At 44.6% G+C, this 22,163-nt stretch overlaps 1 protein-coding gene across 14 annotated transcripts in view; it reads left to right on the forward strand.

The window, feature by feature from the left end:
• ABI3BP (ABI family member 3 binding protein) overlaps positions 1 to 22,163 on the forward strand; it is a 733,533-nt gene that overhangs the window by 368,661 nt on the left and 342,709 nt on the right. For all 14 annotated transcript variants that reach the window (XM_073586187.1, XM_073586193.1, XM_073586188.1 and 11 more), the window contains exons 5-6: positions 13,338 to 13,507; positions 16,638 to 16,699. In XM_073586187.1, coding sequence (XP_073442288.1) covers positions 13,338 to 13,507; positions 16,638 to 16,699 — 232 coding nt within the window. The remainder of the gene's footprint in view (positions 1 to 13,337; positions 13,508 to 16,637; positions 16,700 to 22,163) is intronic.

The following is a 22,163-nucleotide window of genomic DNA, read 5'->3' on the forward strand; positions in this document are numbered from 1 at the left end:
TGTGAACAGGGCACAACTAAACACAAATATGGGAAGGAGAAAGGATAACGACGGATCATACGACACCAGATAAGAATCTCTCTCTTGAACACCTCCACTCCAGACCGGAACCACTTGGTATGAAACACAAGCTATAATCGGCGACGCCCATAGGCCAGCATGACTATTTAAAGACCGTGGGCGTGACTAACCATCCAACCTGGTCTCCAGCAGGATTAACCCCCGAGAGCCTGAAGATCAGGCCGGCGCCACTGAGGCTATAGTGGCTGGAGGTGGAACTACCTCTGCCTGCCGGATGCTGTGGTGTGAACAGCGTCCGACATGACAGTACCCCGTCTTCTACGAGGGACCCCAGGGCCCTCAAGACTCATAGGACCCGGCTTGTCCGGATGACGACGGTGAAAAGAACTGACCAGCCGATCTGCATGTATGTCTGAGGCTGGAACCCAAGACCTCTCCTCTGGACCATACCCCCGCCAGTGCACCAAATACTGAAGAGTACGGCGTACTACTCGAGAGTCCACTACCTTGGCGACCTCGAACTCTAACTCGCCATCCACCATGACTGGAGGTGGCATCGGCGTTGTGTCCACAGAGCCTACCACCTTTTTCAATAAAGCCCTGTGAAACACGTTGTGTATCTTGTACACTGCGGGAAGTTCCAACCGATAAGCCACTGGGTTAATGATGGCAGAAATCCTAAAAGGCCCAATAAACCTTGGACCCAGTTTTAAAGAAGGGATTTTGAGTTTTATGTTCTTCGTAGCTAACCACACCCATTCACCCACACACAGGTCCGGACCTGGCACGCGTCTACTGTCAGCCACCCGTTTGTACCTGGCACTCATGCTCAACAAACGCTGTTTCACCCGCCTCCAGACTGATGACAATTGGGCTCCTAGCTGATCCTCCTCCGGGACACCCCCGGAGACACCCTGACGTAAGGTACAAAACTGAGGATGTTGACCGTACACACAAAAGAATGGAGACTCTCCTGATGACTCTTGGCGGTGATTATTTAATGCGAATTCGGCCAGAGGAAGGAAAGTAGACCACTCCTCCTGGTTGTCGGACACAAAGCATCGTAAATACTGTTCAAGATTTTGGTTCATGCGCTCAGTTTGTCCATTAGACTGTGGATGAAACGCCGATGAATGTGACAACTTGATCCCCAACCTTGAGCAAAAAGCTTTCCAAAACCTCGCCACAAATTGCGTACCCCTATCAGATACTATGTCAGACGGTACTCCGTGGAGTCTGACCACCTCCTTCACAAATACCTGAGCCAACGTCTTAGCATTGGGCAAAGAAGACAACGCCACAAAATGCGCCATCTTTGAAAAACGGTCAACCACCACCAGGATGACCGTGTTCCCTGCCGAGGCTGGCAAGTCAGTGATAAAATCCATGGAGATTTCTGTCCATGGCCTATTGGGTACCCCCAGAGGCTGTAGCGTGCCAGCAGGACGGGTTCGGGGTGACTTAGCCCTAGCGCACGTGATGCAAGCTGCCACGTACGAGACCACGTCCTGCCGGATTTTGGGCCACCAGAAACGACGCGATACCAGCTCTAAGGTGCCCTTCACCCCTGGGTGACCAGCCAGTACCGAATCGTGGTGTTCCTTCAACACCTTAGGCCGAAGATGCAGGGGTACAAATGATTTGTTGGCGGGAAGTCCTGGTGGTACCTCCTCTTGGGCCTCGGCAATCTCCGCCTCTACCTCAGTCGTGAGAGCCGAGACCACTACCCCTTTCTGGAGGATGGGTACCGGCTCTTCCCGAGGTTCTCCCCCCGGAAAACACCTAGACAAAGCATCCGCCTTGGTGTTTTTAGCCCCGGGACGGTACGTCACAAGAAAATTGAAACGAGTAAAAAACAATGCCCAGCGAGCCTGCCTAGGAGACAGACGCTTGGCCGACTCCAGGTAGAGCAGATTCTTATGGTCGGTGATAACTGTGACCTGGTGAGCCGCCCCCTCCAAGAAGTGTCGCCATTCCTCAAAAGCCAGTTTGATGGCCAACAACTCCCTGTTGCCGATATCATAATTCCGTTCGGCCGGCGACAACTTCTTGGAGAAGTAGGCGCATGGATGCATCTCGCTCAAGGACGAGCCTTGAGACAGTACTGCCCCCACTCCCACCTCCGACGCATCAACCTCTACCACAAAAGGTTTAGACACGTCTGGTTGCACCAGAATGGGGGCTGAAGCAAAACTATTCTTCAGACGCTCAAATGCACGTATAGCCACCTCAGGCCAGTTCGCCAGATCGGCACCCTTTTTTGTCATGTCCGTGAGCGGTTTGGCGACAGTCGAAAAGTGTTTTATAAATTTCCTATAATAATTCGCAAACCCCAGGAACCGCTGGAGTGCTTTCAGACTCTCCGGCCTCTCCCATTGCAACACCGCTTGCACCTTAGCGGTGTCCATTTTAAAACCAGCTGCGGACACAATATATCCCAAAAAGGGCAACTCCTGGACAAAAAATAAACATTTTTCCAGCTTAGCATAGAGCTGGTTCTCCCGGAGCAACTGTAACACCTGCCTAACATGCTGCAAATGAGTGTCCCGATCGCTAGAATAAATGAGGATATCATCCAGGTATACAATCACAAATCTCCCCAGGACATGAGCAAAGACATCATTAATAAAATGTTGGAAAACAGCAGGCGCGGTGGTCAACCCAAACGGCATAACCAGACTCTCAAAATGACCCTCAGGAGTGTTAAACGCCGTCTTCCACTCATCCCCCTGACGGACCCTTATGAGGTTATACGCCCCCCTGAGGTCCAGCTTGGAAAACCATTTTGCCCCCGCTACCTGGTTGAACAAATCCGGGATCAACGGCATTGGGTAGGGATCACGGATAGTAATCTGGTTTAACTCTCGGAAATCCAGACACGGGCGTAACCCCCCATCTTTCTTCTTAATGAAGAAAAACCCCGCGGCTACAGGCGAGGACGAAGGCCGGATGTGACCTTTGCTCAGACTCTCCGCGATGTAGTCTTTCAGAGCTTGTCTCTCAGGACCAGAAATATTAAACATCCTGGCCTTAGGTAATTTGGCCCCGGGTTTTAGCCTAATAGCACAGTCATAGGCTCTATGTGGAGGCAGTTCTGAGCAACCCTTCTCAGAGAAAACATCCGCAAAATCCTGCAAAGCCTCCGGCAGGCTGGGCGTCACGGCGGACACACATGTGGCCAAGCAATTGTCTTGGCAGAAACCACTCCATTGTACTATGTCCTGAGTTTTCCAATCAATTACCGGGTTGTGCCTGGACAGCCATGGAAAACCCAGGACCATTTGAGCTGGGAGATTACGGAGGACCCTACATGTAACCGACTCAGAATGTAGGACCCCAATGTGGAGTTTCACCTCTGCCACAAACTCAGTAATCTCCCCTTGAGGGAGGGGAACAGCATTAATGGTCACCACCTGTATGGGGTGAGGAAGTTTTTCAATCTTAAACCCGGCGGTGTGTGCAAACTCCTCATCTATGAGATTGGTGGCGGAACCGCTATCCACAAACACTGATATAGGTAGCTCTCTGCCGGCGACAATAACCTTGGCAGGGAGCATACATTGAGATACCATCATGGAGGATATGCATACGCTCAGTTGGGTCTCCTCCATACCCTCTGAGCTTAACAGTTTTCCGCCGGTGTGACCCTCTTAGGTAGTACCGGGCAAACGTTAACATAATGACCACCTTTACCACAGTAGAAACATGCTCCGGACTTCCGGACTCCCGGAGCGCGAGGCTGAACCTGTGCCACGCCAGCAATCTGCATAGGTTCAGGGGACTCATCTACTTCAACCACACCTGCACCTCTGTTTTCCCCCAGAGGTAGCGTCTCCTGTGCCCCCTGACGAAAACGGCGATCAATACGTATCACCAAACTCATGGCAGACTCCAATGATGCCGGAGTCTCATACATCAGGAGGGCTTGTTTCACCCTCCCTGATACCCCATGAATAAACTGGCTCCGCAGTGCTGGGTCATTCCACTGTGTGTCTACAGCCCAGCGGCGAAATTCCGAACAATAGTCTTCTGCCAAGCGCTCCCCCTGGCGGAGGGCGCGGATTTTAGATTCCGCTAGAGCCAGTCGGTCAGGGTCATCGTAAATGAGCCCGAGGGCAGAAAAAACATTATCGACCGAATGAAATGTAGCAGAGTCAGCTGGTAAGGAAAATGCCCATGCTTGGGGGTCACCACTCAGTAATGACAACACCAGCCCTACTCGCTGGGCCTCATTACCTGAGGATATTGGCCGCATGCGGAAGTATAATTTGCAGGCCTCCCGAAATACGACAAATTTGCTGCGATCGCCTGAAAATCGTTCTGGCAGCGGAAACTTCGGCTCTGCACCGATACCTGCAGATGCCGTTTGCACCTTTGCTACTACCAGGCCCTGCTGCTGAACTGCCCCATTCAACTCGGAGACCTGTATGGACAGCGCCGCCAACTGGCGGGTTATGGAATCTAATGGATCCATGGACTCCTGAAAAAATGTGGGCCGATTATAATGTCACGGGGGCTTAGTTCAACTAAGGCTGAAAGACCCGGGGCCCCTGTGGTGTCCCTTTTACTAGGGGAAACCCTGTCTGACCCTCAACCCAGGGTCTTTGCTGAAGGTGCAAATGCCTGAGCCTCCGACCTTTCCTTATCTCCTGCTCAGCCCTGCACTTAACCCTCCACCCTCCACCCAGTGAGAAGTCACCACCAAAGCTCCCACACAAATAATGACAGACAGGGAGAACTTAAACTGCACTGCGCCGCACACACACAGGAATATACAGTAATGTGAACAGGGCACAACTAAACACAAATATGGGAAGGAGAAAGGATAACGACGGATCATACGACACCAGATAAGAATCTCTCTCTTGAACACCTCCACTCCAGACCGGAACCACTTGGTATGAAACACAAGCTATAATCGGCGACGCCCATAGGCCAGCATGACTATTTAAAGACCGTGGGCGTGACTAACCATCCAACCTGGTCTCCAGCAGGATTAACCCCCGAGAGCCTGAAGATCAGGCCGGCGCCACTGAGGCTATAGTGGCTGGAGGTGGAACTACCTCTGCCTGCTGGATGCTGTGGTGTGAACAGCGTCCGACATGACACCAACACACACACAGACACACAGACATACATGTACACACATTATACACACACAGACAGACAGACATACACATACACACAGACACCACCTCTCTCCTCTCACCTGCCCGCCGCCCGCGCTTCCTCTCACTGACACAGCAGCGGCCGCGCTCCTCTCTGTGTCAGTCAGAGACAGGAAGCGCGGGCGGCGGGCAGGAAGCTGGACGGGTCCTTGCAGCTCCGCTCCTGCTATTCCCTCTTGCAGGCAGCGGAGCTGCTTGATCGCTCCCTGCCCGCCGCTAAGAGCTGCTGCGCGCCGCCCCAGCCCCCGCTACGCCACTGACCGCCCCTGGCTCCCCTTGTGTCCGCGGACCGGCAAGGGCACTGCAGCGGCCCGGTGCTGGGCCGCGGACCGGCGGTTGGGGACCCCTGATCTAGAGCATCACTTGCAGAACAGATTACTTATTTTTTCCCAAATTCTAAACTACACCAGATGAAGAAAAAAAGGAGACAGTGTCGCTCTGCACAGTAACAGAACCGCCTCCCCCATTTAAAACAATATCCTCAAAGAATGAAATTAATACATCACTGCAGTAATAATATCCCTTAAATAGCCCCTATGGTAATATGTCCCCCATCCTGGCCCCCGTGTGTCTCATTCCTGGCTCCAGCCATATGTTCTCCCATCCTGGCCCCAAATGTTCTCTCATCCTGCCCTCATGAGTATCCATTCTGCCCCCATGGGATGTCCCATCCTGCTCCATATGATCTCCCCATCCTGACCCATAAGAACGGTGAGCAAAAATCTCAGAACCACACAGGAGGACCTAGTAAATGACCTGCATAGAGCTGGGACCACCATAACAACGGTTACCATCAGCAACACACTACGTCACAGATCCTGCAGTGCCAGACGTGTTGCCCTGCTTAAGCCAGTACATGTCCGGGCCCGTCTGAAGTTTGCTAGAAAACATTTGGATTATCCAGAAGAGTATTGGGAGAATGTCATATGGTCTGTTGAAACCAAAGTAGAACTGTTTGGTAGAAACAAAACTTGTCGTGTTTGGAGGAGATAGAATGCTGAGTTGCATTCAAAGAATACCATGCCTACTGTAAAGCATGGGGTTGGCAACATCATGCTTTGGGGCTGTTTCTCTACAAAGGGACCAGGATGACTGATCCGTGTACATGAAAGAATGAATAGGGCCATATATCATGAGATTTTGAGTGCAAACCTCCATCCATCAGCAAGGGCATTGATGATACGTGTATGGTTCTTTCAGCATGATAATGATCCCAAGCACACAGCCAGGGCAACGAAGGAGTGGCTTCGTAAGAAGCATATGAAGGTCCTGGAGTGGCCTAGCCTGTCTCTAGATGTCAACACCATAGAAAGCCTTTGAAGAGATTTGAAAGTCCGTGTTGCCCAGTGACAGGCCCAAAACATCACTGCCCTAGAGGAGATTTGCATGGAGGAATGGGCTATCATACCACCAACAGTGTGTGCCAACCTTGTGAAGACTTAAAGAAAACGTTTGACCTCTGTCATTGCCCTCAAAGGACATATAACAAAATATTGAGATGAACTTTTGTTAATGACCAAATACTTATTTTCCACCATAAATTGAAAATTAAATCTTGCCAAATCAGACAAGGTGATTTTCTGGATTAGTTTTCTCATTATGACTCTCATAGTTGTGGTCTACCTATGATGTCAATTACAGGCCGCTCTCATCTTTTTAAGTGGGAGAACTTGCACAATTGGTGGCTGACTAAATACTTTTTTTCCCCACTGTATATAAGTTAGCAGCAAAGATGGTATGTACAGGCAGAATAGAGTATGCAGCACAGAGCCTCAATGCGCATTTCAATTTTTGTTTCTTTCTAGGGGAGTTAGTCACTAACTCCCTCAGGAAGAAGCAAAATGCAAAACACGCATTGGGGCTCTGTGCTGTATTTTCAGGTTGTATACTCCATTCTGCCTGTACATACCATGTTTGTTGCTAACTTATATACTATATTTTCTAAATCAATATTCCTGTCATCTTCATGCTGGAGCACACTTTGAATAGTCTGCATGAGGAAGTGGTGGTTCCATAGGAAGAGGTGGACGCAGAGGAGGATGCAGAAGGGATAACAATATCTCTAAGTTCCGGACTGTCGTCGCAGATCGAGGGGGGCACTTAGTACCAGACAAACTGTTAGTGAAGGTGCAGAAGCCGAGGAACAAATTGAGGAAGACAAGGAAGAAGAGGTGATGGACGCACAACATTCAGGAGATGAAGAGGATAATTATCCCCTCTCTGTTATCCTTGGTTGACAGGAGGAGAGTGCGGAAGCAACCTTGAGTGTTACCCTGCCACCAACATACCATGGACTTAGACCTCATGGAAGTGCCCAACACATGAGCTCCTTTTTGCTTCACTATCTTCAACTTGCTGCCCGTATTCTTAGGGTTAAAATAGAGCTGACTGCTTGTTTGCCACTCAGATCCACGGTACAAGAGTAAATTTATCCAAATGCTCCTCCAACATGCTGGAGTATCGAAACATGCTTGTAGACAATCTTAAGAGTGGTTTTCACCAAGACAGAAGTGAGGCACACAGTGTACATCGCAGTTCTAGACGTCAACCCCTGGGAACGTCAAGACATCATTGCAAAAACATTGACAGCAGCAGCAGTGTACATCGCAGTTCTAGATGTCAACCCTTGGGAACGTCAAGACATCATTGCAAAAACATTGACAGCAGCAGCAGTGTAAGTGGTTTAAGCAATTTTTGTGCATTGTTTCACACATTTTTTAGACCAGCCCATTCACCAGCAGAACAGAGTACAAGTCTGACACGTTGTGAACGACTGGAGAGGATGATGATGGTATTCTCTGTAGGGTTGGACCCTTTTTCATTTTGCTCTTCAAAAATGGAAAAGTGGCCTGAGCTCACCTCTCACGCCTTGGAGGTTGTCATGCCCGGCAGCCAACGTTCTCTCAGAACATGCCTGGAGTGCTGCTGGTGTTGTCCTGATGGATAAGCGCATCTAGCTGCCCCCTGAAAGTGTAGGTCGCCTAACTTTCATCACAATGAACAAATCATGGATCTCCAATGACTTTTGCACCCCAGTCACAGACTGGGCAGACTAGGCGATGGTGTTGTTTTTAGTGTCATGCATTGATCTTGCAATAGTGCAGTCTGTGACACCTTTGTTGTGGCTTCTCTGCCTGCTGTTGCTACTGCTACTGATGTTACAAACAATTTTTTGAAATGTGGAGACTCCAAGTTGGGTCTCCATCTGGTGGGCTGCCTATAGTAGAAAATGTGTCAGAGGCCAATTATACTGTTTCTACTCAGTGGAAATTTATGCCACTTAAGTAGTGTGTGGCAATCACTTTTTGAAATGTGCAGAATTCAAGTTGGGTCTCCTTCATGTGTGTTGCCTGCAGAAGTAGGGCTCCCAGATAGGCAGGCCTTCACTTACTTTCACTAAACTACCTGTGTTACTTTCCTTACATTTTTCTAACAATAGTACTGTATGAAACTAATGTTTGTGACATCTGAGTGTGGCAGGAAAAAATGGAGTTGTTGCATGAGGTATCAGGGCTCATATTGCTCCTTTAACCACTAGATCCTCATTGAAACTTCAGTTCAAAGCTGTAAATGCTGCCCATGCCCTGATACCCCATGCATGGCCCATGGCTGACTGCTTCTGTGCCACTAGAAAAGGTTCTACTGTGGGTCAATTGACCAGTCAACTACCTGTGTTACTTTCCTTACATTTTTCAACCAATAGTACTGTATGAAACCCAATGTTTGTGCCATCTGAGTGTGGCTGGAAAAAAAAATTGGAGGTGTTGCATGAGGTATCAGAGCTCCCAGCTAAGAAGTCTTACACTGCTCCCTTAGCCACCAGGTGTTCATTGAAACTTTAATTCAAAGCTGTGAATGATGGCCCAGACCCTGATACCTCATGCATGGCCCATGGCTGACTGCTGCTGTGCCATTTGCAAATTTATACAGTGGGTCAATTGATGCCACTTTTCATTGTGTCTGCCCCTAATTTTAGATGTTGGGGAAGCTTTTTGTCACCCCTTAAGGTTTTGTGTATACATTTGGTTTGGCCTGCCATTGAATTTAATGGGGTTCGGGTGCATTCGTCGAACTGTCCGGCGAACATCTAAATGTTCGGCGAATTGAACCGAACCAGACCTTAAAAGGTTTACTCATCTCTATTTAAGAGAATAGCTTTACTTCATCTTTATGCAAAACAATAAATTTGAACTTAACAAAAATAATGAAATTTCTCTTTGAACACACAACTGCAATCACTTCTTGCCATGTGTACTGACACAGGCTTTCATTCCATATACCCAGTCAGTTGTTCCTCTAACCCCAGTGCACACATACAGCCTTGGCACTCTTATGGATAAATTATTGAACAACTAGTCCTCAGTACATGCTGAACTTGTGTATGAGCTGATATGGCACTCTGATCAACACCAGATTTCCACTTTTTCCATATTTTAGCAGCCTGTATCTCAGATTCTCCAGCCCTATAGTTCTTTTGAGTAACTTTCCTGAGGTTTACTACCTTCCTGAGGCTTCCATCCCTCTTTGACATTGTCGCTTTCGCTTGTTCCTTAGTCAGGGCCAGTTTTAGACAAAGTGGGGCCCTTGGCAAAAGTTTAAAATGAGGCCCTAAATGTTCACATATTGCACCATGACACAAATGTTTTGGTTGTATTTACATGAGTTCAGGCCGTTCAATGAGCGTGATGGACAATATTGAAGTCGTTTGGCTCTTAATTGCCAGCCACTTTGTGCCGGCTAGTGAAGAATGATGGGGACAGAATGATCCTTAGTAGATCAATCTGTCCATATACAGTATCATGCTATAAACAGCAGGGCTGTCAAGTCTGAGTCGGTGTCCATTTTGGTGGAGTCGGTATCAAAAGGACAGACTCTGACTCCTTAAATACAGTATACAATACATTCGGTGCAGGATGTGATGTATTTTTTTCATAGTAATTTGGGAAACTTATAAAATGTCCTATAAATGTCTGTTCTGTTCCTGATCTAAGAATCTCAGCTTTTAGTTGAGATGAATCTGTGCTGCTCTTTATGTCCATGTCAGTAGTGACCGAGGCTGTGAGTCTGGAGTCAGGGAAGTTAAGGAACTGGAGTCGGAGATTTGGCTTACTGACTCCACAGCCCTGATGAGCAGAATATCTGCAGTTTACACCGGCGATGTGCTGCCGATAATAATGATTTATGCTCTGCCATAAACAATCCAATCACCCAATGAATAAGCAGCATTTTGCTAGTTTGCTGGACAATTACCAACATGTTTATATGCATGAACTCTCATCTGGGCAGCCGATATTAAAAAATGTGCATGACACACACACACACACAGCTACTGTGTGTCTATACACTGTGTGTCTATTATAAACACAAACACGTACATGGCACACTCATACACACACGTACATTGCATACACACGCACATGGCACACAGTTATACATACATGTGCATGGCACACACTTATACACACACGTATATGGCACACACATGCTGCACAACAAATGCTCATTTGATACATTTGATTCATATAGACACATACACATAGCTCACAGACAGCACACACTACACATACCACACACTAAGCACACATCAAATACAAACACAGCACACACCTCAGATATACACACACTGCACACACCTCAGATACACACACTGATCACACCTCAGAACAGATGTACACACTGCTCTCGCCTCAGAACAGATATACACACTGCACACACCTCAGATACACACACTGCTTTATGTTGGAGGAAATGAGATGTTCCACACTTTCAGCTTCAGCTCCTCCTGCTCCCAGCAAACACCTCTCTTCCCACTCCTCTGCTGTGACTATCCACAAGAGCAGGAGTTGCTGACAGCAGGACAGGAGCAATTTTCACCAGGAGCTGCACACACACTGGGTGCTGCACTACTTATCTGACAGCTCAGGTTGGTAGTTGCCTGCCATCTCTAAATCTCCCTTTCCCACAGAGGCGCCATGTAGGAGGACAGGAGCACTGACTAATGAGCGCTTCTACCACACTGATGGTGGAGGTTCAGTGGCTGGTGTTCTTGTCTTTCACTGACCACTTCTTTTTCAATGCCAGGCCCTCACCAAAGGTTCTGACATTTCCAGAGTATATGGCCTGTGGTAATATCACGGTCACATAGCAGGTCACATGATCATGATGTCACTACAGGTCCTCAACTGGTCTCTTTTGCTATAGATGCTGGGGGCCCTAAGCAGCTGCCTAGTTTGCCCTACCCTAATGCCTGCCCTGTCCTTAGTGACTACCTTTCACAGTTTTTCCATGTCAATGTTTTTACCACATTATACAGTGCAAGAAATGCTGCAAAATATTCAGTAATATATTAAGATTGTGGAGTTAGGACATACTCATTATTAGAGATTGGTGAACCCGAACAGTAAAGTTCTGCGTCCATAGCAAACACCTACTGTTCGGGCACGGACACCAAACATGGACTTCACCAGGAAGACCATGTTACTGTTCGGCCTTGGCTGCCCGAACACCGGGTGTTTCTCACGCTGTCATGTGTATGACAGCGTGCCAAACACCGCTTCTGATCGACAGTGAAATCATCCCCGCTGGTCAGAGAGCCACGGTTCCCACGCTGTCAAGAGACAGCATGACCACTCAGCTGTGATTGGAGGTATAAAGTTTGCCTCCGGTCACTGGTGTCGGCTGATGGAACAACAGCTCCCATCATCCGACACCTGCTGCTGCTAATAAGAGCGAGAGCAGGAGTGGCTGATGGGTGTATTCATTAGCCGGCTAATGTGCTGTAAATAATAATAAAAAAAATGGAAAGTGGTTAAATAAGAATAATTCACTTTATTCCTTTCTATTAAGATGTATTTTTTTGGTATTCAGATGTATTTGGAAAATACTGGATGCAGCAACAAACTGGTATCTTAAGCCTTATTTAGACTTGCTTGTAACACAGGTCGTGATTCATAGACATGCCATGAGTCTCCTTGATTTGAACTTGAGAGCCTTATATATTCCTATAAGGCTGACAAATTCAGGTAAGGAGACCCAAAACCAGACCATGCATCATGGACTATACACACACTATGTTACACGGACATTTGATTAAGGTTTTATCTTGTACTAGCTGAAGAGCCCAACACTGCCCGGGCATAGTAACTAACTGTGGATAGTTATAACAAATTATAATTATCCTCCATCCCATAGTCCCGTGCCCATATACCCAACATACCGATCCTCCATCCCATAGTCCCATGCCCATATACCAGACAATTTCCAAACATCTTGTAGTTTTAAGAGGCTTATTTACGCAAGTAGGACATTAAAACTCATTATATACAAAATCCATCCAAATTAAATCATCTGGGATATCATACCATAGATCTCTCTGATCTGGGCTCATAACACAATATATATTTTGGGGGGGTGGAAGGCTGCTTATGAGTTTTACTTAATGCTTACAAAGATTCACAATCTTTTTTTTATAACTATTGTATATATAAGTAAAAAACACCACTATAGATTTACTGATTTTGAGTTCTTTGTTATTGTTTTCTAATTATTGGGACACCAACATTCATAATCCCAGTGCTTTGATTAATTAGATAGAAGTTATATAGTTGGCATTAAGATTTTTGGTTGCATGCATGGCAGCCAAATGTTTCTAAACCACTGTGTGTTCCCAAGGGCAACTAGCAGAATTTAATATATTATGTAAACCTAATCTGTGAAATGTAATTGAAAACAGAATCTCAACAGCATGTCACAGATGATATCCAAGAAGTTTTCAGCATCTCTTAAATGCAGCAGATGATAAAATTTTACAGCATGGTAGGAAAGAAATTGATAATTATGATTACGTGGCAGGAGGCTCATCCTAAGTACAAATATCTTTTTACTATTATATAGAAGATACATTAAATTATTGAATTTAGAGGGCTTTTTTTAAAATCTTTTTATCTTATTATACATACCACCATTATTCACAGAAATGTATAAACTGTTTAATCTATATACAAGAAGAGGAGCCAAGAATGTATCACAGTCTTTTGATTTAGGAGCCATATTACAACAAAATATATGTAAAGTCTAGTGATCCAACACATCCAAACTTTCTCATAATACAACATCATGGCAATAACTTTGCTACAATTTTTTACACAGATTTTACACGGTTCGACATAGAGAAAAGAATAAAGACTGGAATTACCAGCTGTGCCCAACAACTGAAACAGTAATAGACAACCTGAAGCCTAACACTTTATATGAATTTGGAGTAACAGACAATTCAGAGGATGAAATCTGGAGCAAGTCTCAATCTCATAAGACAAATCGTAAGTCACATCAGTATATCCGATTCTTATGAACTGTTATGAGCAACCTCTTGTGATTTAGTAATTCTACTTGCTCCTATAAGTTTAATTTATATTGTTTTTATTCTCTAATTTTGCATCATCAACCATATTAGAAAAAACCCTGAAATATTACACTTTTCAGAAAACTCATTAAAACCGTTTTTCCTCTTATAAAAGTTCATTTTATTCATTAGATCTTGAAATAAAAATGATTAAAAAATGTTCCTGTGCTGAGATAATCTTATAAATGTGCCCCTGCTATGTACTGTGTAATAGATGTGGCTGACATTTCATTAACTTGGTCATACCACAGCTCCTGGGCAGGGGAGGAAGCAAAAGAGAGTATTCAGACATTACAGCACGGGATCGCAGTTGATTGTTTTTGTGAGGCAAAACATTTCACTGTTTGTTTTTAAGCAATGTTTTACCTCACAGAAAGAATCAGCTCTGATCCCATGTTGTGATGTCCGTATACTAGTATACTATTTTGCTTCTTCCCAATGCCAAGGAGCTGTGGTATGAACAGGCCATGTCCCTGTATGATCAGATACAGACATTACACAGTGCACAGCAGGGGCACATTTACAGTATAAGATTTTCTCAGCACAGGAACATTTTTTTTAATCACATCCAACTGTGGAACTTAATTTTAATCACTAGATGTTGGAATAAAAAATAACATTTGCTCGTGAGACAGCCCCTTTAAGCCTTATAATTGTCTCACATTTCCTGTCCTGCAGGAATCTTCCTAGCTGTAGAGGTGGTGCGAATCGATTTGCAGGACCTGGTCTAGTGGCCACATCAGTAATCTGTTGCCCCCAGATGGGAAGCTTCATTAAGGGCATGTCACACTAAGCGATATCGCTAGCAATATCGCTATAACTAGTGACGTTATAGAGATATTGCTAGCGATATCGCTGTGTCTGATACTTACCTACGATCGGCTCCCCCGCTGGTTATCGCTGATCGCGCGAGAACGTCTAGGACTGTTTCTCGTCGTCAGCTTCCTGCGGCGCTTCCTGCTGTGACGACGAGCGACGCGTGGAGCCGGGCGGGAGGACGCAGGATCGCCTGGTGTGACAGGTAAATAGCGACCCCCGTCCCCAGCGATGTCGCTAGTGAGATCTGCCTGTGTGGCAGCTCACTAGCGACCACTTAGCGATGTACCAGCGATCCTGAGAGCGTCATATCGCTGGTCGTGATCGCTGGTACATCGCTAAGTGTGACAGTACCTTTAGTGTGGTGTAATGCAAATGTGATGTCATGCAAGCCTGGCTAATCAAAATAAGAGTCGTGGATTTTTGTAGGTAGGATCTCCTTCACAGGGCTTCTCCCCGATGGCTACAATTTACGACATGTCGCTAGACTGGGTCCTCTGAATAAATTCACCCCATCTTTACCCAGAAGTCATCGTCTTTTCGCAGGCAGAATTGCAATGAAATGTTACACTTCTATTATAAACCTAGAATAAAATAATACTGGCTCACACCAATATCAACAGATGATGTCACACTACACCTCATGCCCCTCTCTGTAAATGGACCTCTGCACATATCATAGTGTATTGTAAGAACTCTCTCCCATGGAAGTAAATGAATATCTCCACACTGTTGTTTACTAGGGAGTGCTTTATTCTGGAACTTTAACATTGATTGCCTACCCTTAAAGGAATTTCTACCTTAAATAGAAGTGTCTGGAAATACATGTAATGGTATAAAATAACAAATAAAGAAATACTGGTCAAATTCCTCATCATTCCAGCATTAGTATAAGACCAATATGGATTTTTTTTAATTTTGCATTGTGGCAGTAGGAATTATAATGGGAGTAAAGGGAACTCACCACTTTTTTTTAAGTGACGAGATGTACTTTTGAATTACATCATTCCTTTTACTACATTATTGCAATATTACGGTGGCCAAAAAAAAAACAATTTCTGGCATTTTGATTTTTTTCTTATTAGATTCTTTACCGATCAGATTACTTTATTTTATATTTTGATAGATTAGACATTTCTGAACGCAGTGATACCAAATATGTGTATTTTTTTATTTTTTTTATTTTAAATGGGGCAAAAGGGAGGTCTGACTGTTTTTTTATTCATATTTTTTAAAACTTTTGGTTTTACCTTTTACTGTATTTAATAGTCTCCTTAGGGGACTTGAAGCTTTGATTACCCAATCGCTTGTGCTATACATAGCAGTACTTTAGAACTGCTATTTATAGCCGAAATCACGATATCATATGTGGCCGGCATTCACATGAGGATCATAATACTGTACAGCCACGGGAGTCATCAGAAGACCCCAACTGTCATGACAGCCCATTGGTATCCCGTGATCACACAAGGGGCACTCCGATGGCAGTGTGGAATTATGCATTTCACTGTCGGCACGTGTTAAATATCACTGTCAAAGATTGATAGCATGATTTAACAGTTTAATATCCAAGAGTGGAGCACCTTTCCACCCATGGCTGTTAGAGGCACATGATGACTGATTAAATTAGCTGTCATGTGCGGGAAAAGATGCAGGCTCAGCTTATGAGTCTGCTTCAAAGCAGGTACATGACATATTACATAGATATATGTCATATGTCGTGGAGGGGGGTAAAAATGGTGCGCGAAACCAATTGTAACTAGTAAAGTGATGTAGTAAATTTAAGTAATAAAACATACAAAAAAGTAAATAAATGTGGGATCACCATAGTAACAATTCCACTTTGAATTTTGTTCCATTTTTTAGTATATTGTATGGCTAAAAATAAAGTGTCAGGCAAAATTACAATCTGTCCCACTAAAAGTAAGCCGCCTCTATACTCTAATGTTGATGGAAAAATAAAAATGTATCCCCAATCAGTGAGAGGGAAACTTTTGACACCTTCACAATCAGTTGTTTGAAGGACCTTGCAATACTTGGCAATATATTGTGAAAAAATATAACACATGAGGCTGAAACAACTTAAACCTAAACAGGAATGGTGCTTTAATAAGAAAAAAAGAATGTGAAAAAAATAACTACCTGTAGACAGTCTGTTTCTTAGAGCCTGAGGTTGATAAATTATCTGTTGACTGACATTTTCAAAGCTGACTTTCTTTTTTTTTTTACAGCTAAAGGTAAAGAAAATGGAAACATAGAAAACACCTATAAAATTCCAAAAGGCACATTACAGGTATACCTAAAAAGAATAAAGTGCTGCAGTAATGAATTTCTTTTGTGAATGTGGTATTACAGTACAACATGCATCTAATACTTTAAGTTCCACTGATGTAGCAATATAATACGACACAAAATTATTTGACTAAATATTTAAACTATCAAAGCTCTAATTTATATTTTGAAATTAAACATGAGTGGTAGTGCTCCTTAGGCCATGTTGGGTGAGTTTTTTACCTTGTTATTTGTAATCCAAAACCAGGAGTGGGTGAAAAATTTAGAAGTGGTTCACGTGTTTTTGTTTTCCTCTGTTCCACTCCTGATTTTTACAAATAATGATGTAAAATACTGACCACATACTGAATGTGTGCATGTGGCCAAATATTGGCTTTTCATACACCTAAAGATAATTAATTGGATCCGGCTTTCTGCCAGGAAGATCCACCTCCTCCAATATCAGAAGGGTACAGGTCTTAACGCAAATAGGACACAAATATAAGAAACCTTGGGCAATAGCCTCTCTAGACACTGCAAAGGCTTTTGATTCAATGGAGTGGGATTTCTTGCAGCAGGTGCTTCGAAGATTTGGTTTTTCGGATAAATTCCGTAAGTGGATTAAATTACTCTATCATAGGCCCAGAGCTAATATCCTTGTTACTGGTTTATTATCGGATTATTTTGAGTTATGCAGGGGAACTAGACAGGGCTACTCACAATCCCCAATGCTCTTTGCTATTGAGATTGAGCCGATTCCACTAAAGGGGGTTTTACACATAGCGATATCGCTTAGAATATCGCTAAAGCATCACCGATTTGGTGATGCAGCAGCGATATCGCTAGCGATATCGCTGTGTGTGATACTTACCTCCAACCGGCTCCCCCGCTGTCCATCGCTGATCGCCCGAGATCGCGCAGCTCCATTTCTCGTCGGGCGCTTCCTGCTGGGCTTCCTGCTGGCGCCGACGAGCGATGCGTGGACGTGGACAGGAGGACGTCAGGATCGCCTCGTCTCAAAGGTAAGTAACGACCGCTGTATCGCTGCTGCATCGCTGTGAGATCTTCCTGTGTGGAAGCTCACTAGCGATCATTTAGCGATGCACCAGCGATCCTGACCGGGTCATATCGCTGGTCGGGATCGCTGGTGCATCGCTAAATGTAAAGGGGCCTTAAGGATTAGACAAGATATCGGGGTGGAAGGAATCAATATAAACTCCAGGATGGATAAAGTGGGATTGTATGCTGATGATTAATACTTTTTCTGGATAAAATAGGTCAATCTTTGCAAAGGGCAATTGACCTCATTAATCAATTTGGAGAACTATCAGGTCTTAAAATCAACTGGAGCAAATCTGTGATCATGCCGCTAGTGGATAGCATAACTGTGCCTGTGCTATGTGGCTTACAGGTAGTACAAAAATGTAAATACTTAAGTGCATGTCACACTAAGAGATATCGCTAGCAATATCGCTATAACTAGTGACGTTATAGCGATATTGCTAGCGATATCTCTGTGTCTGATACTTACGACCGGCTCCCCCGCTGGTTATCGCTGATCGCGCGAGAACGTCCTGGACTGTTTCTCATCGTCAGCTTCCTGTGGCGCTTCCTGCTGTGAGGACGAGCGACGCGTGGAGCCGGGCGGGAGGACGCAGGATCGCCTGGTGTGACAGGTAAGTAGCGATCCCCGTCCCCAGCGATGTCGCTAGTGAGATCTGCCTATGTGGCAGCTCACTAGCGACCACTTAGCGATGTACCAGCGATCCTGACCGCGTCATATCGCTGGTCGGGATCACTGGTACATCGCTAAGTGTGACAGTACCTTTTGTCATCATAATAAATCAAAACCCGATTGATGATCTTAAAGATAATATATATCTCCTGGGAGATATGATGAGGAAAAAATTTGAGATATGGCCCCTGCTTTCCCTGTCTGTTGCGGGTAGAATTGGATTGATAAAAATGATAATCCTCCCCAAATGTTTATATATGCTGGAGCACATATCAGTAAGGGTTCCCAAGGGTTTCTTTAAAAAAATACATAGCATAATAGCAACGTTTGTATGGGTAACATCTAGATCTAGATTAAGTATTGAATCCCTGCAGAGGCCCAAAACCCAGGGTGGCTATGCTCTCCCTGACTTGTATTTATATTATTTAGCTGGTCAGTTGCATCATTTAAAACTATGGTTAATTGGAGATAGGCCCAGTAATGCAGAGGCACATCTCATGCACTCTTTGGATGGGCATACACCGTGGGCAATATTGGAAGGTTCATATAGGGCAACCCAGGGATTGTTATTTGCGCATAAATTAGCGATACAAATTTGGCAAGAAAGTAAACGTATTGTAAAATTCACTGATCAGATTGGGGATGTTCAGATATGGGATAATCCCACACCTTCAGAATTTACAAGATCCAAGTTTTTGGAAACAGAATGGAATAATAACACTTAGTCAGATTTTTGAAAATGAAATTTTATTATCGTTTGAACAAATACATGTAAGATTTGGAGTTTCTTATAGAGAATTCTATAGCTATCTGCAGCTGAGACATGCCGTAATGTATCAATTTCCGTTTCCTAGAATGAGAATATCTAAATATCCATTGATAGGAATATTATCCACCCAGGGACCTACGGGGGTGATTTCTTCTCTTTATACCTTTCTATTGAATTCTAAAATCACATCCACTCAGCTCGCTGTAGAAAGTAAGTGGCACCATTTGATACCGTCTATCACTGATAATAATAATAATAATAATAATAATAATAATCTTTATTTATATAGCGCCAACATATTCCGCAGCGCTTTACAGTTTAACAGTTTCAAAACACAAGTCATAAGTAACAACGCTAACAATGCAATAATTAAAGCAAAATAAGACGAAATAAGACGACCCTGCTCGTGAGAGCGTACAATCTACAATGAGGTGAGGGAGATACAGAGTACAGGTGTGTATTTACAATGGTGTATTTACAATGAAGGTCCATTGATGAACAATGGAATGAAGCCCTGGAGGCACACACGATTGTGTCACCAGCTGCAAACAACTAGTTTATCCAATTATACGTATATTCTTCACCAGTCTTATTTGACCCCAAACAGACTTCATAAATTTGGTAGAAGGGCAACGGATGAATGCCAAAGATGTGGGGAATTGGGGGCAGAGTTTTGGCACCTTATCTGGAGCTGTGGCAGTGTACGAGGGTATTGGAGTGATGTCATATATACATTGGAACGAATATTGGGAATACCGATTAAATGCACTCCTGAGCTGTGTCTCCTAGGTGTTGTGGATGAAGAGATGTGGGTTCATTATGATAGAATATTTCTTCGAGAGGCTCTATTTATGGCTAGGAAAGCAGTGGTGATAAGGTGGATGGAAGGGAAGTCCCCTTCAATTAATCAATGGAAGAAATTGGTGAATGACATAATTCCTTATGAGAACATAGTGTATAAAACCAAAAATGTCCCCACAAGTTCCATAAAATTTGGGAAAGATGGTGTGATTCCCCTTTGACACATTGGATCCTAATGCTATGGTTTCTTCAATTTCGAGATATAATGCCAGATATATATCACTTCTAGACCATGCAAGTTTTGATCTGTGTGAATTTTGGAAGGTGTATCTGTGGCGCCCCTGAGGCTCAGTCGCCACAGAGGTACTGCACCTCTTCCTGAGGTGTGGTGCCCCACCATCCAGGTAAGGTGGAAACACCTGACCACACTCCAACACCTGCACCCCACACCACAAAGTAGTGTAGCAAAGCACCTTCGGCGGCTCCCTGCTTGGAGTATAGCAAAGCACCCCTTGGTGGCTCCTGGCTTGGAACACGAAACGTGCTGGGAGGTGGGTGGAGTTTAGTTTGCACAAAAGACCGGGAAGAGTTGAGTCAGTCAGTCTTTCATTCAGTCAGTGTGTGAGGATGTAGAAGGACAGAGTGTGAGAAAGAGAAGATCCCCGGGAGAGGGATGGAAGAAGGAAGTGCTGCAGCAGGCCACAGTGATCTGGGTCTGCTGGAACAGGAAAGAGACAGAGAAAGGAAGCTTGATTCTCCATTGGGAAGAAGGATTAGCACGGAACATGAGGAGAATAAGAGAACAAGGACCAGGGTTAGAGGAGAACCCTTTTCAAGTTCTAAGCGCAAGGCCAGGGTCCGGTCCCCGAGGTTGTACGGATACTAATGGTCCTGCAGTAGACACCGGAGGAATAGAAGTAGTGACCACTTTATTCCCACACAAGACTTGGGGGCACAACAGCAAACATATTAGTGAGCCGGGACATAGTAGCAAGGAGTCCCCGAAGCAGGCTACAGCTGTCTGCCGTACAAGTAGAGTTCATAGGAACATCTGACAGGAGGAACTCCAGTGTAACTCAGTACTAGGAGTACTTCACTCAAAGGCGCTATAAGAGGAGACGTTCAGAAAAGGCACATATGTTGGCGGAGTGTTGGAAAGGAGTATTGCATCTGGCCTGGAGGTTGACTGAGTCCCTAACCCGGAGGACACGGCACGGAAGCAGGCACCTGTTTGTACAACAGACTGTGAGTAAAGCTACATGCCTGGTGTCCTCCACTTATTCCCGTGCCAACCTGCCCCGTACTGCTACATCCCTCGCGCCTGACACTACACCATCTAAGTGTCTCTTCACCTACACTGCCCTGGGACTACAGCCCTGCCTGTGGAGGGCTATAACATCACTGCTGCACCACACCATCTGTCCCAGAGGATCTGTCTGCAGCGTCAGTTTACATCTCTGTTGCCGAATACCACAGGTGGCGTCACGAATCACTTATAAACTTTCACTACCATCAGCACACTGAACATTCGCCTTTTACAATGGGTGCCCAGGGCCACGGGCCGGGTCCCAGCCGCTGCAACACCTCCCATTAGAGCTCATCTGGCCCGGTACCGAGTACCCTACAGCCCTGGGTGTGAGGGCATCCCATATCTTCTATATTCTGACCTGATACAAGCTCACGTATCCTTAAATAGACCCTGTAAACTAGAACATGCAACGAATGGTATAATGTATTGTGTAGAATACTGTGTTATGTTTGTTTTGTTTGTTTCTTATTACTGAAATATGATATCATGGTTATGTCACTATGAATAACTCTGATTTTATATTGTAATGTTCTATGTTTGATATACTATGTTGTGGAATCCTTCAATAAAAAGAGTTTTAAAAAAAAGATAATTAATTGGGATTGTCAAAAACAAAGAACAACCCTTTAAAACCCTATGAATACCATCATAATAATGTTCCTGATAATAGTTTAATAATTATACATTTTGTCTGTTTCATGGAGATTTAAAATGTAACGTAATCAGATCAGGTTTTAGAAATTACTGGCACTCTCATCTTTTATTGGAAGAAGCCACGTTTTTCACTAGAACTTCACATTATAATGAGACAAATATGTTCTGAATTGAAATGCTGTCACCTTGAAGGAAGAGTCTGCTGTCTTACAATAAAA

The sequence above is a fragment of the Dendrobates tinctorius genome, unplaced genomic scaffold (genome assembly GCF_039654945.1).
Source record: "Dendrobates tinctorius isolate UK_male_01 unplaced genomic scaffold, ASM3965494v1 ptg000091l, whole genome shotgun sequence".
Lineage (NCBI taxonomy): Eukaryota > Metazoa > Chordata > Amphibia > Anura > Dendrobatidae > Dendrobates > Dendrobates tinctorius.